The following is a 23,401-nucleotide window of genomic DNA, read 5'->3' on the forward strand; positions in this document are numbered from 1 at the left end:
GGATATCTGAAGAATGGAATAGAAAATAACATTGAAAATATTACATTATTATATATACCCACTGCATGTCTTCATCTGGAATACTATTTTCAGCTCTGGTCACCCTACCTGAAAAAGGTACAGTTAAGCAAAAAGAGAAGGAGTCCAGAAATGGGAGAAAATGATAAGAGATATGGACCCATATGAGGGATTGAAAGATTAGGCTTGTTTTGTTTAAAAAGGACACAAATAAGACTTGCATCAAAAGTATACAAAATAATAAATGGCACACAGAAGGAAAATTGGGTGCCCCTATTTACTCTGTCTCATAATACAAGACCAAGGGGAAATTCAATTAAATTGAAAGGCAACATATTTGATAAAAGGATTTAAAAAAACCCAAAACACAGGATGTATTTTGATCATCAGGTTCACTGCCACAAGACATAATTGAGCTCAAATTCTTCATAGAATTCCCAAAAAGGACCAGGCATATATATGGATAATGAGGACATCTGCAGTCACACTAGAAAGGATGACAGGTTTCAGAGTGATAGCCGTGTTAGTCTGTATCAGCAAAAAGAATGAGGAGTCCTTGTGGCACCTTAGAGACTAACACATTTATTTGGATGTCACAAGGACTCCTCTTTTTTTTTTTTTTTTTTTTTTTTTTTTACTAGAAAGGATAAAACCTATAAGGGCACAAGCCAATCATTAACTGTCTGTGGTTATGAACAAGTAACTCCAGTGGACAGATTACTTCAGAATTGTCCAGCATAGGGATTCTTGCACCTTCTTTTAAAGCATCTGGATGCTATCGGAGATAGGATACTGCACTAGATGAACTAGTTATCTGATCCAGTAGGCAATTCCTATGTTTCTGTGTTCATAGGTTTAAGGTAGCTCTCCCACACAGTCATAAAAATGTGTAGAAATCTACCATAATAATTGGAAAGTCATGACCACTTCATTGAATGGTCTGAAAAGTCAGGCTTATATACCAGAAGGGAGACATTGGAGTAGATGGATATTCAGCCTACATTTTCCATTGTTCATTTTTTTCTTCTTACCTCTTACTATATACCCTTGGGCCACCCTAAAGAAGAACAATGATGTATGTCATCTTCCCCCTCTTTCCCCCCATCACAAATTACTTAGAGCAATTATGAAATCCTGAAATACAGGAGTACCATGCTCTTCCGTCCACCCAGCTGAACTTGGCTCTCTGAAGTCCATTCCCCGCCAGTTTCTCTGTGATGCTTTACCAGGGTTTGTGTATATATCAGGGGGGAGGCATGAACCTGGATGCATAAGAAATCACACTCACACTGCTGTCAAAATGTCATGTCTGTGCTTCAAAGAGCCAGATTTAAAAAAAAAATGCCATGTGCATTAGCTGAATTGATTCACACCAAAACAAAAGGAAATATGCCAAGTGTGATTAAAGGGACACTGTAAAATAGAAATCTCTTTTTTTTCAGTTCTTCCCTGTGTTTGTACTAACATCTCAGGTGATTAGCAGGGTAAGAGATTTAATATTCTTCTTTAATTTTCCCCACTTTATGCTGTTTGCTTGTTTTGCATTTCTCTCAGCTTGGACTGTGAAACTAGGTTGGTCAGGTTCACTCTTGTAATTAGTCAGTTTCACTTCCCAGTTCTCATGCACTAGCACAATGGAAGCATGTCCATTTGTGTTAGGTTTTGTAAAATCCTTTAATATTTTACAAAACCTCAACATATTTAAGGCCTAGACTAAGTTGACAGTGTCTCTTTAAATATACTTTGGAATATTCCCCTCAGCCATTCTTGAGAAACTCAGCCATTTGTTACAATTGTTCTTGATAATTCACTCACTTCATCCTTAACCTCTTCAGAGAAATAAGGTGGTGACTGTGAGACCAGTGTGATGGGTTTTTTTTCCCGAAAAGCTTCTGAGAAGAAGAATGAAACATGAACAAAATGCTATCCTGCCCAACAGAATTGCAGCTGCTGAGGCTAAAGACTGTTTAACTTTCCAATGAACTAATATGTCTGTAAACTAAAAGCAGACATCTAGGATAGCAAAAATCAACATGAGCACTTTAACAAGGTAATCAATTGGACAGGTTTCAATTCCAATGAGGTAAACTGGTATTTAAGTCCCCCCTGCTCAAAAATATGCCTGCAATGTCAAAAGAAATAAATTACTTTTACTAAAATAAACACAAAATAACCCCTAATTCTCTCTCTCTCTCTCTGAAGTTTCTGTTTAAGAAAAAGAAAAAGAAAAAAGCACTGATAAATACATTTTTTCAGTTCCGCATATTGAAGGCTGGCATCAGCTGAACTCTTCTCTCTTGCCCTAGGCATGAACTATGCATGTGTATATATGTGTGTGTGTTTGTGACAAACCATCCCACTTTCTGAATTTTCAAAGGGAAAAGTTATAGTTTTACTACACAATCTCTGTTTCTTTCTCCCTCACTCCTTTGATCTTAGGATCTTGCAGCCTCTTTCCTCTGTATCCTTCTTCTCCCTCCCCCCCATCACCTCTTTCCTTCACTCTCTCTCTCTTTCTCTCTCTCACAGTGGTGACCAAGTGCAGCCCGAGAGCCAAATGCAGCCTATGGAGTTTTATGGTGTGGCCTGCTGCCAATTTAATTGTTAACATACAGAGGCCTAAGGTACTGTACACACACACACATACACACACACAATGGAGAGAAGCTACCTGTAGAGAGTACCAAGAACCACATACAATGTTTCATCTTGTACTGAGCAGCCAGTTTGCACTGCATGGTGGATCTTGCAGTCTCTGCTGGGTCATACCTCTGTATCAAAACAGGAAGGCAGCCATAATCCACTCCATTTTATGCAAATTAATTGAAGGTCTCAGGCTGCTGGCAAGCTGCCTACACATGCCTCAGTGGAAAAATGAGATGGTCCCTGATCAAATACATGAGGTTGCCTCTCTGCAGAATCGCCTTCCAGGAAGCAATGCTTTCTTCTCAACCTAAAGTCAACATGTTGTTAAAAGGGTAGGAGAGAAATCTCATTCCACCACCTTTCATGCTCAGCAGCTGTACATTTCACAGTGGCCTTTTCTGTCCTGTTAAGAAGGCAGGAGTAGGATTGTCTCACACAATTCTCTTTTTATGTGCTGGGTTTTTTGTTTTTTTTTCTAGCTTGCATTCATTTGACCTTATTATTGAACCTGTTCTCCTACAACAGGCCCCAAAAGACCTATTGTAAAACAGTGTGTTTTTTCCCTTTTATATCACTTTAAAGGGACAAGGCTCTTGACACACTTTGCTCATCTTAGGCTGGATTTCATCTCTTGCTGAAGTTTTGCTCCAGCCAAAGCCGAACTTCCTGGAGGTTGTAGAAAAAGGGGCCCTTGCCCCCCAGGTAGGCAATTTTCTGTCTCTGCACAATGCACACTCGCTCGAAGGAGACCCCGTAGGCCACATTGGCATTATTGTCCATGCAGTCAGCTACCACTTGGCACTGGGGTGGCAAGGAAAACCGTTCCAGAAGCTGGTGAGCGGCAGCACATCGGTCTTCCTGGTTCCTGTGCTTCCTCACCTCAAATGAGGAGGAAGAGATCCCAGGGGCAGCCCAGCCATCCGATGGGTGAGCCTCATCAATGTAGACCAACAGGAAATCGGCCACACCTGAGAACTCCTCCACCAGCTTGCCGAAGGCCGACAGCTGGCTCGTGAATGGGGGTCAGGTGGCTGAACCAAAGTTAACCACCAGCGGGCGCTCTGAATTGACAAAGTCCAGAAGGTGGCACTTGGTTCCATATTTCCCACCAACACTTTTCCTTCTGCTACTGCTGCTGCCGCCATTAGCTATGTGGATCACATTGGAGTTTGGGGCTTCTCCTCCCAATTTCACCTGATGGCAAAACAAATAAAGACATGACGAGTTACTGTGACTTGCTTCCACAGTGTCCTTCATGTTCACTCTCACTAAACAAACACAGTCAGCTGTTCAAACAACACAGTGTACTCCCTACACAGAAAATGCTGCAGGGATCCTGGTTTTAAGCAAATGATCTGTATAAGACCAGTGTCTTCTCCAATTGCTGTGTTTCTCCTGAAGCAGCACGAGGAGAGAAGAGTGTGGCTAGTGTCTGAAGCAGGTGGATGGTAGTTAGGTGTTCACGGCCTTATTGCTAGATCTGACTCTGACTCACTGTGTGATTGTGGGAAAGTCATTGCACCCATCAATGCCTCAGTTTTCCCATCTATAAAATGGAGATAATAGGTATGTATCACACAAGGGTGTTGTGAAGATTGACTAAAGTCTAAAAGATGCTCTGAAAGACAATATGGAATTACAAAGTACTACTATAAAAGACAATAAGTCTAGGCACTGCAACTCCTGCACATCTCTCCTTAGCATCAAACTCTATAACAACAATGTAATTGTCTTTTATTTCCCTGCTAATGTCTCTCTCTTCTCATCTCCTGCCTATCTCATGATGTTCAGAAATAAATACTGTTTTGATTGAATTCATATAGGGCCAAATCCTGAGGTCCTAATCCAGACTGTATTCAGAAAATACACTCTTACTGAAGCTAGCCGGAGTTTCAATTCAGTAAGAACTCTAAGGACATCTGAATTTGACCCACAGAGATCATCACAGATTTTATTACAAAGCGCTGCCTCCTGAAAAGCCAGAACCAGAGTTGAAAGCAGAATGCTCAGCTGATGGGGGGAAAAAATCTTCTCCATTACAGCTAAAATCCAGCAATGAGCACATTGTAGGTACAGGGATGTCCACCCCTCTTCACCTGAAACCTAACTGTCCCTCATGATTATATGATCATTCATGGTTCAGTTCCACTTTCTCAAAGGGTAATTGACATGGAACCTTTCCCCGACTCTCTCTTCAAGCTAACAGATTTTATGAGAATTTTTACTGTTGTATTTAATGCTACGGGAACATATAGCTAATTAAAGAGTTCCCAACATGCCTGTGAGGTAGATGGGCCGCATTTTGCCCAAATTTTTCCAGTTTTACTGTGGAAAAATATTATGAATGAACATTTTTTGACCGGCTTTATACTCATCAATACATTTGAGGAAAACCACAATCTGCTTATGAATATTATGTGGGCAGAAAAAGAGGCTATATTCACTGAGTAAATTCCTCTTTCCTAACTCTGCATTCAGCTCTACCAAATGCCACTTTCAATATATAGATTCCTAAAGCCTGGAGGGAAAAATCAAAATTTTTTCAATTGGATATTAGTATAATAGTGCCCTTCAAGTATTACTTCACATTGCTGCCAAGGGTGTCAGCATGTGTGACTGTGCTCCAACAATGCAAGGGTGTTCTCTGTACCTCCCACAGGAAGAGTATTCCTTGCAAACCAAAAAGATGAGGTTTAGAGACAAAATAAAAACTGGTTCCATGACACCCTGTAGACTAAAAAGCAGCCAAGTTATCCCCCGGTGTGGCTAACCTCATTTTATTTCCCACAGCCACAAGTAAGTCTCACGGCCATGGGGTACCTATCATGTTAATTTTTGCTTCAAGGAGAGCTTGTGTTTGCCGCTTTGTCTTTAATGAGACATCCTTGCCAAGCAGGCATTCACAAGGCATTTTCTCCTCCCGCAGAAGAGTAATTAGGTCGGTGCCTCGTTCCATGCCAATGTTAGCCACTCCAAAACCCCAACCCTGCCCAGTCATTAACGCTTAAACACAAGCAGCAACATTTCCGCTAATTGGTCTTGATGAAGTTCTGACGTTCCCAAAGGGCCTCTTCATTTCACCAGACTCAGGAACGGGATTGACACAGGATGACAATATCATCCTCACTGATCATCTGCATTGTGGGGCTTTTCTGTTCTCTTTGTTGTCATTATTTATTACAGAAAGGAAAAAAATAGCTATTGGAAAAAAATTGACGCAATGAAAATGCCTATCAAAAAAGCCACATAATAGTCAGCTGAACTGCTTTTGAAATCTTACACAAAAGCTGGCAAAAGATATGTTCTAAGAAACAAACCAGGAGAACTTCTCTCACATGCAATAACTCTGGCTCCAGCATTCATATAATCACGCACTTCTGTGCTGACTATTTAGTCACTCAATGCTGGCCTTATGGGTCCCAAGCTGAGATGGATGATCCCGCTTTCAGAGCACAGCAAGCTAGCCCATGAATTGTGAGCCCCCCCCCCTCACCATCTCCACACGCAAAGGGATCTCCCCACCTCAAGCAATAACTTGCACTCATTTGACTGCTCTGATACTGAGCATCTTGTTCTGGAGTGTTGTGTGCAGTGGAAAGGGGGAGCAACGCTAGTGCTGCTTTAGCATGTCGACTGCAAAATGAAGGGGAAGGGGAAGAAAAGAAAGACCTATTCATAAACCACAAGCTGGAAACAGAACATACTACTAACTTTGTTATACATTTTCCGCACGGCCTGGGAAAAGCCCCGTAGACAAAACATCATCTCCTCATTTATTTTCTTTTTGCTTTGCTTGGGATCCTGTGCACTGAAAAATTGCTTTCGTGCCCCACATCAGGGATTTTCGAACCACTGGCCAGGCTCATCAGGCTACATCAACTCCCTAAAGAAAATAGGTGTTGCCAGATAATTAGCAGGTTATGGTATTAGCCATTTAAATATGGACATGCCATATTAGAGATTGGAGCCCAGTTACTGGCTATGGACAGAACCCCCTGAGCTCTTAACTCCATTTCAAGTTCTTCTCTTTGCTTTGATTCTATTCAGTAAAATGCAGCCCCAGAAGAGCCTGTCATTTCTCAGAGCCTCATCCAGATGTTAGTCAGGCTCTGGCGGCAGGGTTATTCAGTATTAGTATTATTTGCTTTTTTACAAGACCCAAAGTTGTGTAGGAATCCCACAGTGCATATAAATCACCTAAGGTCCCTTCCTGGAAGAGTATACATTAATGTCCACTGTTCATTCACCACAGGGAAGAGGGCATTTGCTTTTAGAACAGCGTGTACAAGATGGGGAGAACAGGGGACGCTGGATTTCATCAGTGCTCTTGCTCTTTATTTAGGTTCAGGTCTGTGAGGCTGGGAGAGGAATGGGGGAGAATAAGAATTAAAATGACAGTCCTAATAAAAACCATTGGCCAAACCCTGCCCTCTTTACTCACTTAGGGACAAACTATGCCTGGCCCATATATGAGAATGCACTGCAGGGGGAATCACATAAGGAGTCCTCGCTTCCCACATAAGGACCTGGCAGAATTCCACTTCTACTCCCTCTATATTCCCCTAGGGGCACATAATGCTCCAAAGACGGGTGGGAGTAAACCATGGGGAGGCAGGGCCATGGAGTGTAGTGGCCTTGTGAGTCACACATGGCTCTGCACCACCCCTAATTATGGGCTGTATATACAAGATGTGACTGAGGTCGTCATTATTATTATTTGTTAACAATATTGTCCAGATACAGGGACATTCGGGGAAAAGTTGGCAGCCCGACTTCCTGGTTCTGGAGTTCAAGCCCAAGCCCTGTAGAGTTTGGGTTCCCAATTCTGAGGGGAAGGTTTAGTTATTATTTATTAGTTATAATAATAATAATAATAATAATAATAATTATTATTATTATTATTATTATTATTATTATTAGTTTTAAGTTTCTTATTATCATTTGTGGTTGAAAATTTCAATGAAAATAATTTTGCTAATGTTACATTTTGTAAAATCAGTGCTATTAATACAAGTTTGGGGGGACAAATATTTTTAAACACTACACAATGCTTACATTTGGGACCTAAAACTATTTGACAATTCCTTTCTAGCAGAGGGCTTATTTCATAAGTTCCTCTTATTGCCATGTAATTCAAAGAAAGACACTTCCTTACCCTCCAGGTCAAAATAAACAAAGGTGATGAGTAAATAAAGGTTCGGGCTAAGAGATCTTTGCTCTACTGTCTGAAAAGCCTCTCAAAGTTGCATTGTAACCCAGTGGTACGCTGAAAAGCTGACCAATAGGAAATGGGGCACTTGCTCTTTATACTACCTTTGCAAATATTGCACTGCAATGTTGCAGAACACCGTTGAGCAATCCATGTTGTCAGAGGCTGTCATACCCTTCCAGATGTTGAGCTGCATGCTGGTGCTTCAAGGAATGAGTACACCTATTACATGGGAAGAGGGCCATGGGTTTGATGGTATGTCTGATGATTTAACTGAGCTTCCATCAGAGCTCATAGCACTGGTTTAATCTACTATTAAATCAAGAGATGGGCCCATCCCCTGAAGATTGGATCAAGATCCAAACTTTCTCTAAATTCTGGAGTCTTCATGTGAGAGCTTGCTTTTGGTTCAATCCTTTTTAGAGACAGGAAAGTACTGCACACATAAACTTAGCTATCAATCCATCAATCAAACTATTTATATCATTCTGATCACTGTAGTATTGGAGAGAGAGAGAGAGAGAGAGAGAGAGAGAGAATGTCTTCTGACATTCCAAATAATATAGCTGCGTCAACCAAATTCCATTTAAAACACAATCCAAATATAGAATTATCCCTCAAAATTACACTGGCACTGAGGTGCAGAATAGGCAATATTCAATCTTGGACAAGTGACTGGTTTAAGATCCTACTTCCTGCTACCCTTTGAGGACTAGAAATGAAAGCTATAAATCACTGGACAGAGAGCTTCATAGCTTTCTAATGGAATACCCATTCCTAACTTTGCAATGGAATTTTTCCATTGTCCTCTTGTTATAAACTATTATTGCATGCAGCAGCAGAAACTTGAGGCAGCCTTTTGGTTAGGATATTATCACCAGGGAGGATCTAGTAGCAAAAATAAAAGACTAACATCCTCAGTGGGCAAACAATAGATACTTTGATTTACTTGTTTAGCAAATGTACAGCATTCTCTTACACTGGAACATTTTACATAAGATATTTCCCTCCTCCCTCCACCCTCTCCCCCCAGAAAAATAGGAACAACTGAGTAATTCCCTGATGTTTGTTTGTTTATTTTTTCATGTACATTTTATCTGTGATTAGTATATTTCTTACAACTTCCTGAGTTCTGGTTTCTGATTTGAACATCTGCCAGATTAATTGTTGATAGTGACTACGTTGTTCCCGCTTGATGATTTATATAACACCCTCCTTATTCTCCTCCAACAAGGAAGCAGGGCCATGGGGTGTAGAAGCCTTGTGAGTCAAACATGGCTCTGCACCACCCCTAATTATGGACTGCACGTACAAGATGCATTGCAAAGAGAGGTTCTTTAGAACAAGGCTAACTATTATAATGGGATTTAACAGAGCTAGCAGACTAGGCTTCATCTCAGAGAAAGCTTTTTATTATTTGGACACTGCTTTCTACTCTTAACTGTTCTGTAGTGTTGCTGTGTGCTGCTTACAAACAGCTGTGTTCCCCCACAGAAACGGTGAGTGAAATGATTACTAGGAAAACATATATATCTCTCTGCATGCATACACAGAGAGAAAGAGAGAGAGTTTTAGGGATATTTATATTGCTTCTGAATGAATTATATAGGTCATCCATATGAATGACAATAAAGCATTTATTTCACATCACATCAAGTATACTCTATGTGCCTCATATTTTACAGAAATGCAGAAAGCCTGTTATAGAAGGTTGAAAAATGTTATTGGAACTATATTTAACTCTTCTGTTGGTAAGGGCATATGCCTTAGCATCATGATGAATTCAGCTGTTTAGAATCCAGAAAAGGAGATTAAAATGTTAACTAACATATTTAAAACACTTTTAAAATGACCTAAAATAGCTTTTTTATACATAAAAATGTATAGTTTTGAGGTCCAATATTTGGGATCTTCCAGAACTAGAAGCAAGTCCCATCAGAAAGATAGGAATAACAAGTACAACTCTGGGTGTAATGTACTATGTCAGGGGTGGGCAAACTTCTTGGCCCGAGGGCCACATCTGGGTATGGAAATTGTATGGTGGGCCATGAATGCTCACAAAATTGGAGGTTGGAGTGTGGGAGGGGAGTGAGGGCTCCAGCTGGGGGTGCGGTCTCTAGGGTGGGACTAGAAATGAGGAGTTCAGGGTGTGGGAGGGGGCTCTGGGCTGGGGCAGGGGGTTGTGGTATGGTAGGGTGAGGGCTCCAGCTGGGGGTATGGGTTTTGGGGTGGGGCTGGGGATGAAGGGTTGGGGGTGCAGGAGGTGCTCCGGGCTGGGACCAAGGGGTTCAGAGGGCAGGAGGGGGATCAGGGTAGGGTGCAAGCTCCAGGTGGCACTTACTTGAAGCAGCTCCCAGAAGCAGCAGCATGTTCTCCCTCCGGCTCCTACATGGAGGCACAGCCAGGTGGCTCAGTGCACTGTCCCATCCGCAGGTGCTGCCCCTGCAGCCAGTGGGAGCTGCAGGGGCGGCACTTGGGGCAGGGGCAGCATGCAGAGCCCCCTGGCTGCCCCTATGCACAGGAGCCAGAGAGGGGACATGCCACTGCTTCCAGGAGCCACGCGGAGCCATGGCACATAAGGAGCAGAGCAAGCCCCCAGCTGGAGCACCAGAGCAGGGCAAGCCCCGGAGCCCACTCCCCGGCAGGAGCTTAGGGCCGGATTAAAACATATGAAGGGCCAGATGCGGCCCCCAGGCCATAGTTTGCCCACCCCTGTACTATGTGCTTGTCTACATGGCGATTGACCAGAATAGTTCCCCATGCAGGCACTGTCCTGAAATAAAAAAAAAACACTTTATTCTGAAATAATTAGAGCACTTCCAAGCCAGAGTAATTATTCTGGAATAAAATCACTTTTGTTCTGGAATAGTATCCACACACGGAACTATTCCAGAATAGCTATTATGGACTAGTTTATTTCACAATATCCATGCTAGTCAATTTTCCCCTGTAAATTCTTTTAAAAAATTTCAAAGGTAATTAATTTGTTTGGAGAGGTAGTGTGTCTAGTGGCTAGAGTACTGGGCTGGGAGACAGGAGACCCGAGTTCTAGTCTCAACTCCACCAGTGGCCTGCTGGGTGACCTTGAGCAAGTTACTTCACCTCTCTCTTACTCAGTTTCCCTCCTTGTAAAATGATACCTTTGTAAAGTGCTTTGAAATTTACTGATGAAAAGCGCTACATAACAGCTAGGTAGTATTATTATTACTATACTGGATGCTGGGACTGGGTGCTCTTGGTTTCATTCCAGGTTCTTCCACTATCTTTTTGTGTGGCTTTGGTCTACTTCAACTAGCTGTGCCTCAGTTTTCCCATCTGTAAAATGGGGATTACATACCTCACAGAGAGTTTGTGGGTTTACTTACTATTCGTAAAATGCTCTGAGATGCTCATTTGACATGTGCTATGTAACTGCAAAGTATTAGTAGTAGTGAAGAAGGCCCTGATTCAGAAAGGCAGTTAAGCACATGCCAAATGTTAGGCATATATTTAAATCTGATTGACATCTACCCCCTCTGCCCAGCTGGATTTGGGAATTTAGCAGTTAAGTGGTTCTGACATGTAAAATCCATTTCAGGACTTGGAAAAATATACATTTATAGAGAGTTCCTGGTGAACACTCTTTAGGTTCATGCATTTCACTGTTTTGCATTGTTTGTTCACATTTATGCCACAGAGCTGCAGATGTTTGGTCTCCTGTGGACTCTACCAGAGCAAATTAGCTTTCTATTTAACTAGCTTTCTTTCTCCCTTCCCCTGCAGAAGTGGCAGGAGACTCCCAGAGATTCATATGCAAGCAATTTACAACCTACTCCTCTTCCGTTCTTAATACTGACCTTCAATGTATTGTGTCTCCTCTAAAACTTGGCTCTCATACTCACCTCTGCCTCTACAACAGTCAGGAATCTTCAGTGTTCTTTGGGCCTCATCACTGAAGTCAACAGGAATCTTTCCAATGATATCTATTGTTAGTCAATCAGGAGCTTTGTGAAGGCACTGTGAGCCTTTCCTTAAGAGTCACTGCTGTGAAGGAATCCCCACCCCACACCCGCCGTCCCCTTTTGAGACGGCGGGGGGGAGGGGTAAAATACTGGCCCTATTGAAGTCAATATGTATTTTGCCATTGACTTCACTGGGACCAGGATATCACCCTACATGATATGATTGACATGTTCTAGGAAGTTTAAAGGTAAAATAAAAGGCTTTTTATTACCTTCTAAGCCCTGAAGTTAAGATTTGAGTTTCTTTGCTAACACCAGTGAAGAGCTATCCACTCCTTCAGGTGTCAGAAATGCCATCAGTAGCAGATGAGGAAACACTGAATCATGAACTCAGCTCTTGGCAGGAATGGAAAGAAGGAAGCAAGTTAATGGCTTTCTTTTAAAGTGCATTATACATCATTTGAATGTTGATGTAACTTACTACAGAAATTAAAGAGTTTTCATGTATATAAGGGTTTTTGGAGACTTTTAAAATATTTCCATTCACCTTCTGGAACCTAGTGAAAGTCTGAGCCTTCTCCCAGTGTGAGGCACAATGTTCAGAGCCCAGGCCTAGGAGCTGGGAATGCATAATCAGAGCTCGGCTACTGGTTTTCTCTGTACTCATGATCAAGTCACATGTTCATCTTTCTGTCTCACTTCCCCAAACAGCAAAATGGGAATAATAACGTTTAGCAGCCTACTTCACAAGGTCATGGAGACATTAATATCTGAAGTGTTTTGGAGATTAAAGTATAATAGAAGTGATTAGAATTCTTATATTTTACAAATATTTGATTTGTATTGTGGTGAGTTAAGGAGTTGATTGCGATTGGGATAGCTAATATAATTTGCATTTGTTTTATATATTGAAAATTATGTACATGAGCTTCAGGACAGGCAAACTAAATCAGTAACAAAGCACCGTTGTCAGCAGCTCCCTACAGCTCTACTTAAGAGTAAATATATAATGCTATTGTAGGGGGAGGAAAAGTAACACAACAAGAAATGCTTTTTCTTATATAGCAGATATATAGCTATGGTTCAGACAGGATACAAGAGATAGTTAACCTAAGTCCATCAGATGGGTTTCTGTTTTTAAATAATCTTAATAAAACAGCACATTCCAATAAACTGATCACAAGGCTGCGAGACAGCAACTTCTGGTTTCTAATCCCAGCTTTGCTTCGTAGAGCTTGTCTAAATTAAAACTTAATTCACGCCATGACTTGCTGTGAACTTACTCTGCACTAGCCTGATGCAAGCTAAGTGTCCACCTGAACCCTCCTGCCACACACTAAAATTTCCCTAGTGCACTTTGGTCTATCCCTCTTTGAAATGGAAGCAGATTACAGAGCACTGGGGAACTTTTAGTACATGGTAGCTGGGTCCACATGGATTCCTGGTGCTAAGTAGGCTAGTGCAGAGTATATTCATGCCCCAGTTTGCTGCAAACAAGGCATTTGTATAGACAAGCCCTTACTTGCTGTATAATCTGGAGCAAAATCCTTAATGTCTCAGTGCCTCAGTTTCCCAATCTATCAAGTGGGGATACAGTTACTTTCAGGGGTTTTATCCAGGCTCATTAGTTCATGTTTGTGTGGAACTTGGAAAGAGCATGTGTTGTGTAACTGCTATTAGCATTATTAACCAAAATCCCAGCGGATCAAATTCAGTGATGAATCCTGGTCACGTGCCACTTGAGGCACATTGTGCATGTGGCTAAGACGACCAGTCAACTGTCCCTCAGCTGGTTACAAGTTTATTTTTAAGCTTTGTCATGTCCTGTTTTCACCACTTTCATAAGAGAAAAGGGACTCTCTTTTTTAAAACCTACTCACACTATCACTATGCCCTTCTTCCCAATACAAAAATTAACAGATGAGCTGAATAAAAGTGATGATATAATGACATAGGGTTATTTTTATCTTTTGCTATCTTGGGCATTCAGCTCACCTTGAGATATTATTTAAAGACCTAATTTTGTACAACTCCTGAAGATATTGCACTGGTTAAATGGTTGACAAAAGTATTTAATAATGTTCAGCGCTTATATAATATGTTTCATCCAACACTCTCAAAGCCCTTTACAAAGATAAGTACCATTCTCCTCCCGGTACGGCTAGAAAAAGGGAGGCAGGAAAAAGTTAAATGACGTGCCCTAAATTGCACCGCGAGTCAGTGGCAGAGGAGGGCACAGACCCAAGGTCTGTTAAATCCCAGTCCCCTGCCCTCCTGAAGAACAGCTGTTTTCCACTCCCCATAATGCCAAACCAAACTCTAGCTTTGGCAGGGCACAAAGGGGAAACATCGTGCAGAGCGCACAGCCCCCCCAGGAACGGGGGTGCCTTCCCTTCCCACCTACCCACCTGTTTGTAGGCATCTAGAAGGAAGCTATTCCAGACGCAGCGTAGCCCCTCCGAGGTCAGCATTCTTCGCCACTCGCCACGCGCCGCTTTAGACCGACTCAGGAGCAGCACCATGTGCTTCAGGAGGATCACAGAGTCGTAGAGTGCAAGAAAGAGGCAATTGGAGAAAAAAACCGGCAAGATCTGAAGCGCGATCAGCAAATCCACGCTTAACAGACCCATCTTCCCTGCTGCTGCTCTCCAGCGGGTTCCCTTCAGTTCCCTTTTTTGCCCTGAACGCTCATTTAAAAAATAAGATAAAATCAAATCAAAGGCATTTTTTAAAAACTCATCAGCCCCCTCCACCTCCCGCCTCTTTCTCTCAACGGCAGCAGAGATGATTAAATATACTCAAGCTGGTCAAAACCATAACTCAGCGTGAAATTCATTCAATTCTGAGCTGCTTTTTCTTTTTCAGAGACTAAAATGTTTCCCTTATGCAATAGCCCTTTTGAGTCCGTTAAAGACAGAGACAGCTGTGCTTCTACTTCCCTGCAGTTACAAAATTTAAGCAGAGATCGTTCACTTTCCTCTCCTGTCCCATTGTTTCTCAGCTATTTAAGCACTAAGCAGACCTCTAATTTCTGTGCCACCAGTGTTACCAGGTGCAACGCTACTTTTTTTTTTTTTTAAGGTCTCTGTACACAAACTTTCTGTTCCTCTCTCCCTGTGCCCCTGTCTCCCTCCTCTCTCTCGCTATCTGCCTGTGGTGCAAAGTGCTTTCCCTCTGGAGTCCTAGCCTGCTTCCCTGAAGCCTTTTATACATTCCCTGGCTAATTGCTGCAATACAGAAATGAAACCCTAATCTTGGTAAAGATCTTGACGTCAATGTAAAAGAGGGCTTTACTTTGGCCAGGGCTGCTGTGAATAGAAAAGTGAAATTCTCAAAACTTTTTTTTTTTTAAGAGAAGAGAAAAGAGAGAGAGAGAGGGAGGGAGGGTGGAACTTTGCTTTGTTGTTGAAACGGAGAGGAGGGAAATCTCAATATGCTGCTGGCTGCTCTTAAGAAACGCTTTCAGACTTTGAAAAAAGTATTTTCATATGACATGGAAGATAATCCAGCAACACAGGCTTCTGCTTTTGTTTTCTCTTGAGTTTCTTCCCCTCCCTCCCCCGCCTTGCCCTTTTGTCTTTTCCAGGAAGGTGTGTGAGTTGATGCATCCCTAGAAAGGAGATATTTCTGTACATTTCCCTTCCCCCCCATTGAGTACAATGTGTATGGTGTTTTAAATATCTTTTGTTGTCTTCTCGGTATTTAAGGAAACATAAGAACACCCAGGACTGACTTCATTTGCTAGTGTGTGTGTGTGTGTGTGCGAGAGAGAGAGAGAAAAAACTCCAATGAGTTTTGTTGAAGTTGAAGCTCCTGACTGAAAAGATAATGGGCCAGATCCACAGCTGGTGTAAATCAGCATAGAGCCATTGACTTAAAATGGGGGCACATTTACATCAGCTAAGGATTTGGCCCAATGTCAATAACTTTTTTTAGTTCAAAATCTCTCAGAGAACTCATTATCTCTTGGAAGATCCATGTGTGGCTTGAAAGCGAAAAACCCACCTTGGAGCCCCATATTGAAGAAAATGATTTTTTTTCTTTGCACTGTTAATTTTCTTTTAACTTTTCTTTTAAAAGCAGTGGGTACCTCTGAGCTATTTTTAACAGGGTTCAAACCTCCCATGGGAAATTTATATTCACTTTTACATTTTTTGTTTTTAAGTTAATGTATCTGTTTATTTGGGTGCTTATATAAGCCCCCATCACCACACATCTCAGGGATCAAACTTATTGGTTGAATGGTATACCTCACTCCTCTGTTTACTCACTGATCAGACATATAGGCAGCAGCAGTGAAACCTTCCTTCACACCATCTCGCCAATGTGTTGCAACCGTCCCAGGAACAACTTTCAGACTCCTTTGGGGGAAAAGAATATGTATATTTGGCACAAATTCTGCCTTTAGGTACTGGTGCAGGACCCACAGATGTCACTAGGACCCCCCGCCCCCACATGCCCAACAGTGACTTTCTGTGTTTCCATTTCAAATGCTGAAATGTTCTGGGGATAAGCTCAGTTTTTCCTTCAAATGAAATCAGTTGTAAAGTCAAAATGCTGTTGGTGACATCACTCTGTTGCCATAGAAATGCTTGCAGTGTCACTGATTCAGCTTTATAACTCCAACTTGCAAAAACAAGTTATTAACAAGCATTTCTATATCTCCAAATGTGTACAAGTCAGCATGTTCTTGTGATGTGAGCTCAATGCTAGGCACAAGGGTCTCCTGAGTGCTAATCCTGGCTCTCACACTTACTCACTATGTGGCCGTGGGCAGGGATACCTAATCTCTCAATTGCAGGCCTTTTAAAACCAGTCATCATGCATTATCTCACCAGTAGATATACCATCCAAAATTACATTATTCTGTCTGTGAAGAACCCCATTGTCTATACCCTTTCTTTATTCTGCCAAATAGGGTGACCAGATGTCCCAATTTTAAAGGGACAGTCCCGATATTTGGGGCTTTGTCTTATACAGGTGCCTATTACCCCCCCCAGCGCCTGTCCCAATTTTTCACATTTGCTGTCTGGTCACCCTAATGCCCAATGATATTAAAAGAGAATTTGGGGCATAGGGAGTTCCAGATCAACCATCAATCATCATTATTGGGAAGGGTTTGCATACAACTCTAAAGTCAGTCTGGCTTGGGTTTTTCCTGTTCTCTGGCGGTAAGGAAATCCATAGCCAGGGACCTGCACTGAGAACATCCTGAATCCTGTGATCACTCCACCATACCCTCACCTACTCACTGAGTGCAATTACATCAGTGATTTACAGATAGAGAGGATGTCTGTAACACAGTTAGACTCTAGCTCCTTAAGGACCTGTAAAGTGGAGCTGGAGTTGAATGGGGAGCCAATCGAACATGACATGAAATGTTTTTGTTGACCTTTTTTGCTAGAAGGTGGATTAAGGGAGTTTGTACTAGCTGGTGCTTCCAGGTAGCCATCACATTCGCCCCAGGTAGTGGGTGTTGCAAAACTCTAACCAGGAGGTGACAAATGTGTGAATCACTGTGGCCACCTGTTCTGAAGAGTTTTTGACTAGATGGAGATGGTAGAAGGCACTTCTTGACACTGTGGCTATCTGTGTTAATGCATCCGATGAAGTGAGCTGTAGATCACGAAAGCTTATGCTCTAATAATTTGTTAGTCTCTAAGGTGCCACAAGTACTCCTTTTCTTTTTGTGTTCTCAGGAGCAGTGATGAGACTGACAGAACTCAGAGATTGCACATCACCTTGACAGTCTGAGGATAAATGCTCTTGGTAGATAATTAGGTTAATATCCCCATCTGCTTCCCAAAGTATCTTCCTCTTCTTACCATCAGCTGTGTGTTCCCTGGGCTGAGCCTGAGTCATCTGCCATTCACCCATGTCCTTATTTCTCTCAGGCACTGCAATATCTGGGGGATAGCACTGCCTGTATCTACTGACAGGTTTCAGAGTAGCAGCCATGTTAGTCTGTATCTGCAAAAAGAAAAGGAGCACTTGTGGCACCTTAGAGACTAACAAATTTATGCTCAAATAAATTTGTTAGTCTCTAAGGTACCACAAGTACTCCTTTTCTTGTATCTACTGAGAAACAGATGTGGAAATGGTTATCTTCAGCATCACATTAGTAATATGGATCTGTGGCATCTCACTACTTCCCCTAGAGGTCTCCCATCAAGTTGAAAAGAAGAGGAGGAAAGACAGCCTTGCAGACCTCAGCATGCAAGAACTCTTTGGGAAAAGGACTAACTGCCTTTTTGAATCTCTTGGCTTTGACTCTCTGGGGGGAAATGTGGCTACTGATTGAAGTGCTAGCTTAGGACTTGGGAGACCTAAGTTCAATTCCCCTTCTTTGCCACAGACTTCCTATATGACCTTAGGCAAGTCATCTAGCCTCTCTGTGCTTAAGTTTCCCCATCTGTAAAATGGGGATAACAGTACTTCCCAACCTCACAGGGTTGTTGTGAGGTGTTCAGATACCACAGTAAGGGGAAAGATAAAAATGCCACAGTGAGATTTGTCTAAGAGAAATGAGTAGAGCCAACATAGTGCTGCACCTTCCACTCCTACTGGATCTTATATGTGGATAAATAGTATTAGCATAGATGTCTATACTCTGTTAATTGCCATTGGAAGATCACATATTAAAACCATCTCTGTGCCATGTCCTGGTTTGAACCCCACTAGCAAGAAAACTAGGGTATTGACATTCATTAAGTTCTGAAGTTTGTTCCCCACCATTCTCTTGATAACTTTGCTCAGGGACAAGAGGTTGGAGATGGAGTGATTGCTGCTGAGAAAGTTGACCTCAAATGCATGTTTCTTTGAGAGCCAGCTGGATTATTACTCACTGCAGGGCAACTGGCAGATCACTTTCTCTGATAGAGGCATTGATGTTCTAGGTCCATACTGACTTTCTGCAGCTTAAAAGGACAAGGGTCTGCTTTACATGTCCAGAACCCTTCACTGCTTTCAGGGCCTTCACTTGTGAGACAGGGATGAACTATCTATCTAGATTTTTTTTTCACAGTGACTCCCATCACCATTGTATCTAGTCACTTATATGGAAGAGCCTTGAGTTCCATCAAGAAACTTGATTGCTGTACATTGCTCTGACTTGGTTTCCTCAGGCCATAGCAGGACTTGCCGATATTGTTGCAAGATCTTCCATAGTGACACTCTATGAATGCAGTCGAAAGCTTTCGTGAAATCTATGAAGTTCAAGACTAATCTTCTCTGGTATGTGAGCCCTTTCTCAACAAATTGTCTCAGGATAAAGATGTGACCTACACAAGATCTTTTCAGTCTAAAGCTTGCTTGCTCATTATGCAGTTTTTCATTTTTGACCAATTTGATTCAGTTCAATAGTATACTGCAGAACACTTTCCTGGGTACTGAAAGTAATGCTATTCCTTGCCAGTTATCTCACACCAATTGGTTCCCTTTCTTTGCTAATTTTCAGATCACACCTTTGTTCCTATCCTCTGGACAGAGTTCTTTCTCCCAAACAATAAACACAGTACATGTACTACCCCATCCTCACCAGCTTTAAGCATTTCAGCAATGATCTTATCTTGACCAGGCACTTTGCTGATTTTTAGCTGCTTAATTGTTTTCTCTATTTCTGTTTCTGAAATTTCTAGCAGTGAAATGTTTAATCCTTACCTACTTCACATCCATTGATTTGAACTGTTGGTCTTCTTGGCTGAGTTCTTCATTAAAATGTCCTCACCATCATTTCTTTTGTTCTACTTCTGTTTTTAACAATCTTCCATCTTTCGCTTTTACGATACTACTGTGACTCTGCAACAAGGATGACAATTGCATACGTAACCCATCCCTGAGGCACAGCTGCTGCTTTTTCCTTTTTCTCCTCAGGGTTATAGGCCCTGGGTTCACCGATAAGGGTACCTGGTGCCTCCAGCCAAGTAAATGCCTCCTAATGCAGAGAACACAAAGAACCTGTCCCCTGGGAAAATATTCAACACCCAATCTCATACAGAGGCGTGTCAGTCAAAGCAATCAATCAATCAATCAATCAATCAATTAATCAATCAATAAAAATAGCTATCACAATGCCCAGAGAAATAAAACAGTAACTAGGGTTTTATTAGATAACTGGGGAACTCAGAATAGGGAACAATGGGAAAAGGGATCATGATAATAAAAGACAAAATTAACAGTAAATAAACTCTGCTAACATTTACAGACAGTACATACTACCCTCCTTCTTCCCAGCACCCATCTAGACAGATAGTGAGTATTGGCTCAGTCTTCGATGGGTACAGCACTGAAATCAGTTGCCAGCTGAAAACACAATATCAAAATAAATAAACCAGGGTGTTCTTACAAAGTATCCACACCAAGGATAGTATGATTGTCTTTGTGGCTCTCTAGTCTGGATTCAGATGTGCAGTTAGACTAGCTCTTGGTAGCCTAACCTTGACTCTTTCCTCAGCCTCCTGGGTTTCTGGTCTCTGCTGTGATGACACTATTCAACATCCCAGAAATCCCCAAAAGGCTGAGTCTTCCCTCGGATAGAAATGTGGACGGTAGAAAGGTCCTTCCTGGCTGTGTAGCGCCTTTCCCTGGTATACTCCAAACACAGTCAACTGAAAGTAAAGTCAGCCCCTTTTCTCTCAGTCTTGGCTCATGAGTGGTCCCACATAGTGTAGCTAGCTGATTCTATCTCCCTCCCCTAGACTCTAGGAACCTAGGAAACAACAACCGAGGAAACAGATTCCTGAGCTTCTGCCATTATTACTACTGTAGAGCAGGGGTGACTCCCCTAGAGCCTCAGTGTGTTACTTCAGGAGCATGCGCTCCAAAGGGGTTACACTTATGCATCTGCAACATTTTCTTAGTGTCACCTTTGACTGATGCATGTTTGGCTTCTCTTGCTTTTTTGTCAAGCCATTCTCTCTTATCTTGCTGATATAACTCCTTTACTTCTTTGCCTTTCTCTACATACTCTATCGCAGCTTGTATTCTTGTCATGTCACTTGTGGGCTGTAATATTTTGGTTTAATTTCAGTTGTAAGGTTTAGTGGAGGGGCTAGGTGGTGCTGGTAGCCTGTAATATACAGGAGGTCAGACTAGATCATCTGGTGGTCCTTTCTGGCGCTGAATTCTATGATTCTGTGACACCTGTGCTTGCCTCTTTTGGTTTTTTTTACAGCTTTTCTTTCCTCAGTCAATTTCCATTTCATGGCTGCGTCCACAGTTTTCTTTCCTTGATCCAAGTGAAATTGTGGCTGCTTCCAAGCAGACATCTCTAAGGCAAGCCCATTGCTCTTCTATATAATCATTCATTCATTACCTACCACTCTTTAAATCCATTTGAGAGCTGGATTGTAAAATCCCTCCTGATTCCTGGCAGGCCCGGCTCTAGGGATGAGGATTTTGGGACTCATTTGCCATATTGTACAACTTTTTATTCCCTCTGTCCACAGGCATCCTTAGTATTGGTCATTTTTCTCTTCTGATGTATTTTCCAAGTTCCTATTGGACAAAGTGTCTGCATCATAAAATCAGCCCCAGTGGTCTCCTCAGAGAGTCCAAGGACTGATTGGGCCATTGAGACTGAACTTCCGTCACAGCCCTAGCTGATTACCCTCCAGGCAATGCTGGAGGCAACCAGGCAAGGTTGTGTGTTGGAAGCTTGCATTCTTGCTGCCTGTACTATACTCTCTGTGCATAAATAAAGGAGTCCAGTGCTGGGGCTGTCAAGTCAGCACTTTTCACTGGTGCCAAAATCTCTATATTTTGCCTTTTTAAACACATTTTTTTAAAAATCGCTTCTCCCAGAAAATCTGTTGCTTCCCCCAACCAGAATTAGGAGACAGATAATCAATCAGTATCTTGATAATCCTTGAGGCAAGAGGATTGGTGATAAGGAGTTAAGAGGTTTTCTCTCAGTAGCAAAGAAAAACTGGGACATACCAAGAGACCAAATTCCTGTACCTGTGTAAAACTTTAGTAAGGAGGTTTTGCACAGGGGCAGGGAAGGCAGAAGGGAGGCTAGGCAAATACCTCCCCCTGCCAATCTCGCTGCATTGCCTCTCCAGGAAGGATACTTCAAGCTCCCAGGCTGTAGTAGTGCTGGGGACCCACATGGGGGTTAAGGCCAGAAGATCCTTAGAGTTTGTGGGCCTACTGGCCAGCCCCCAGCCCCCAAACTTCCCTCTGTATTGCTGCAGCCAGAGCACAGTGAAGCAGTGTTGTGTGGCATACCAGTAGTGTGAAAATCCCCCTGGTATGGCCACTCTGCAGAAACTCTAAGCACACCTCACACGAGCAAAACCATAGCAGTAGAGCTGGGTATCTCTTGCTGTGAGTTCTTGTCCTGCTGTGTGGAAAAGATAGACTAATTTTCAAATGCCTAGACAGACAGTATTATTGGACAAGATGCTGTATGAAGGTTCAAAATGCTATGGAAAGACAGAAAGCTGAAAGACCAGTTGGTTTGATATCATGACCTCTTCTTTTTTGCATCGTGATATATTATAGCTTACTTCATCGGATACATTCACTGAATGCATCCGATGAAGTGAGCTGTAGCTCATGAAAGCTTATGCTCAAATAAATTTGTTAGTCTCTAAGGTGCCACAAGTACTCCTTTTCTTTTTGCGAATACAGACTAACATGGCTGCTACTCTGAAACCTGTGATATATTATGTGATGCAAAGAGCAACATCAAAGGAAGATACACAAGTTATATGAAGCAAAGGAAAATGTCAAGATCTTGACTTTGCAGATAATATTTCTCTGTTGAACACACATAACAATGCCATGGAAAAGACACTCTCCCATGTCAAATGTGAGGCCATGAAAGTAGGATGAAAAATCAGAAAGTCAAATGAAATCAAAAGAAAATGAAAGTCATGATAGTTGTAAAGAGGAGTAAGCAATGACGGCATGTATGCGATTGACAGTGAATTGACAGAATGGTTAATAATGGTTTGTTTATTTTGGAAACACAGTCAGTGCTGATGGCCAATGCCATAAGGAAGTGAATGCAAGAACTCAGAAGGCAAGTGGAGCTTATGAGACTAGTAAATATTTGGAAAAATAAGGAAATTCACACAAGAAACAAGATAAAAGTTATACAGTGTAATTGTAATACCAACATGTTTCTGAAATGCCCACAACATGAAACTTTACACATTCCATCAGAGATAATGATGGAGAATACTTGGTGACTGCCAGTGGGAAGAGTAACTAACGCTGATGTGCAGATTACAGAGGCAATGATTCGAGAAAGAAGGCTAAAGTGGTTTAAACATCTATGGATGTAAAAAATCTGTGTTCCTAGAGAAGCCTTGGACTGGATGCCAGTGGGTGGAAGACAGAACTGAGGAGGAAAACAGATTACATCTAAGAAAAACATGACTTCAATGGAGCAAGAAACGTGGCATTAGACAGACGGAGGTGGAAAGATTGGGTTCCCTCATGTGTCACACTGCATGGGAGCATCTTGTCTAATCTATTTGCCTGCCATTACAGTTAAAACACAGTGGAGATGGCAGTGTGAGGGAGCTGGGATCAGCAGTGTATTAACGCCTCGGCCGACAAGACCTAGGCCTAGGGGCGG

The 23,401-nt window shown here is 42.1% G+C and overlaps 1 protein-coding gene across 2 annotated transcripts; it reads right to left on the bottom strand.

Moving 5' to 3' along the window:
• Positions 1-219: 219 nt before the first annotated feature.
• DIO2 (iodothyronine deiodinase 2) lies at positions 220-15,319 on the bottom strand. Of its 2 annotated transcripts, none has more exons than XM_038407684.2 (2): positions 14,223-15,316; positions 220-3,858 (listed from the first exon to the last, which is right to left on the bottom strand). In XM_038407684.2, exons 1-2 carry the CDS (start codon positions 14,442-14,444, stop codon positions 3,277-3,279), a joined length of 804 nt encoding a protein of 267 aa, XP_038263612.1. In that variant the 5' UTR covers positions 14,445-15,316; the 3' UTR covers positions 220-3,276. The 2 variants fall into 2 exon arrangements, with proteins under 2 accessions (XP_038263612.1, XP_038263613.1); XM_038407685.2 differs by having other exon boundaries at positions 3,289-3,858; positions 14,223-15,319.
• Between the last annotated feature and the right edge of the window lie 8,082 nt (positions 15,320-23,401).

The sequence above is a fragment of the Dermochelys coriacea genome, chromosome 6 (assembly GCF_009764565.3).
Source record: "Dermochelys coriacea isolate rDerCor1 chromosome 6, rDerCor1.pri.v4, whole genome shotgun sequence".
Lineage (NCBI taxonomy): Eukaryota > Metazoa > Chordata > Testudines > Dermochelyidae > Dermochelys > Dermochelys coriacea.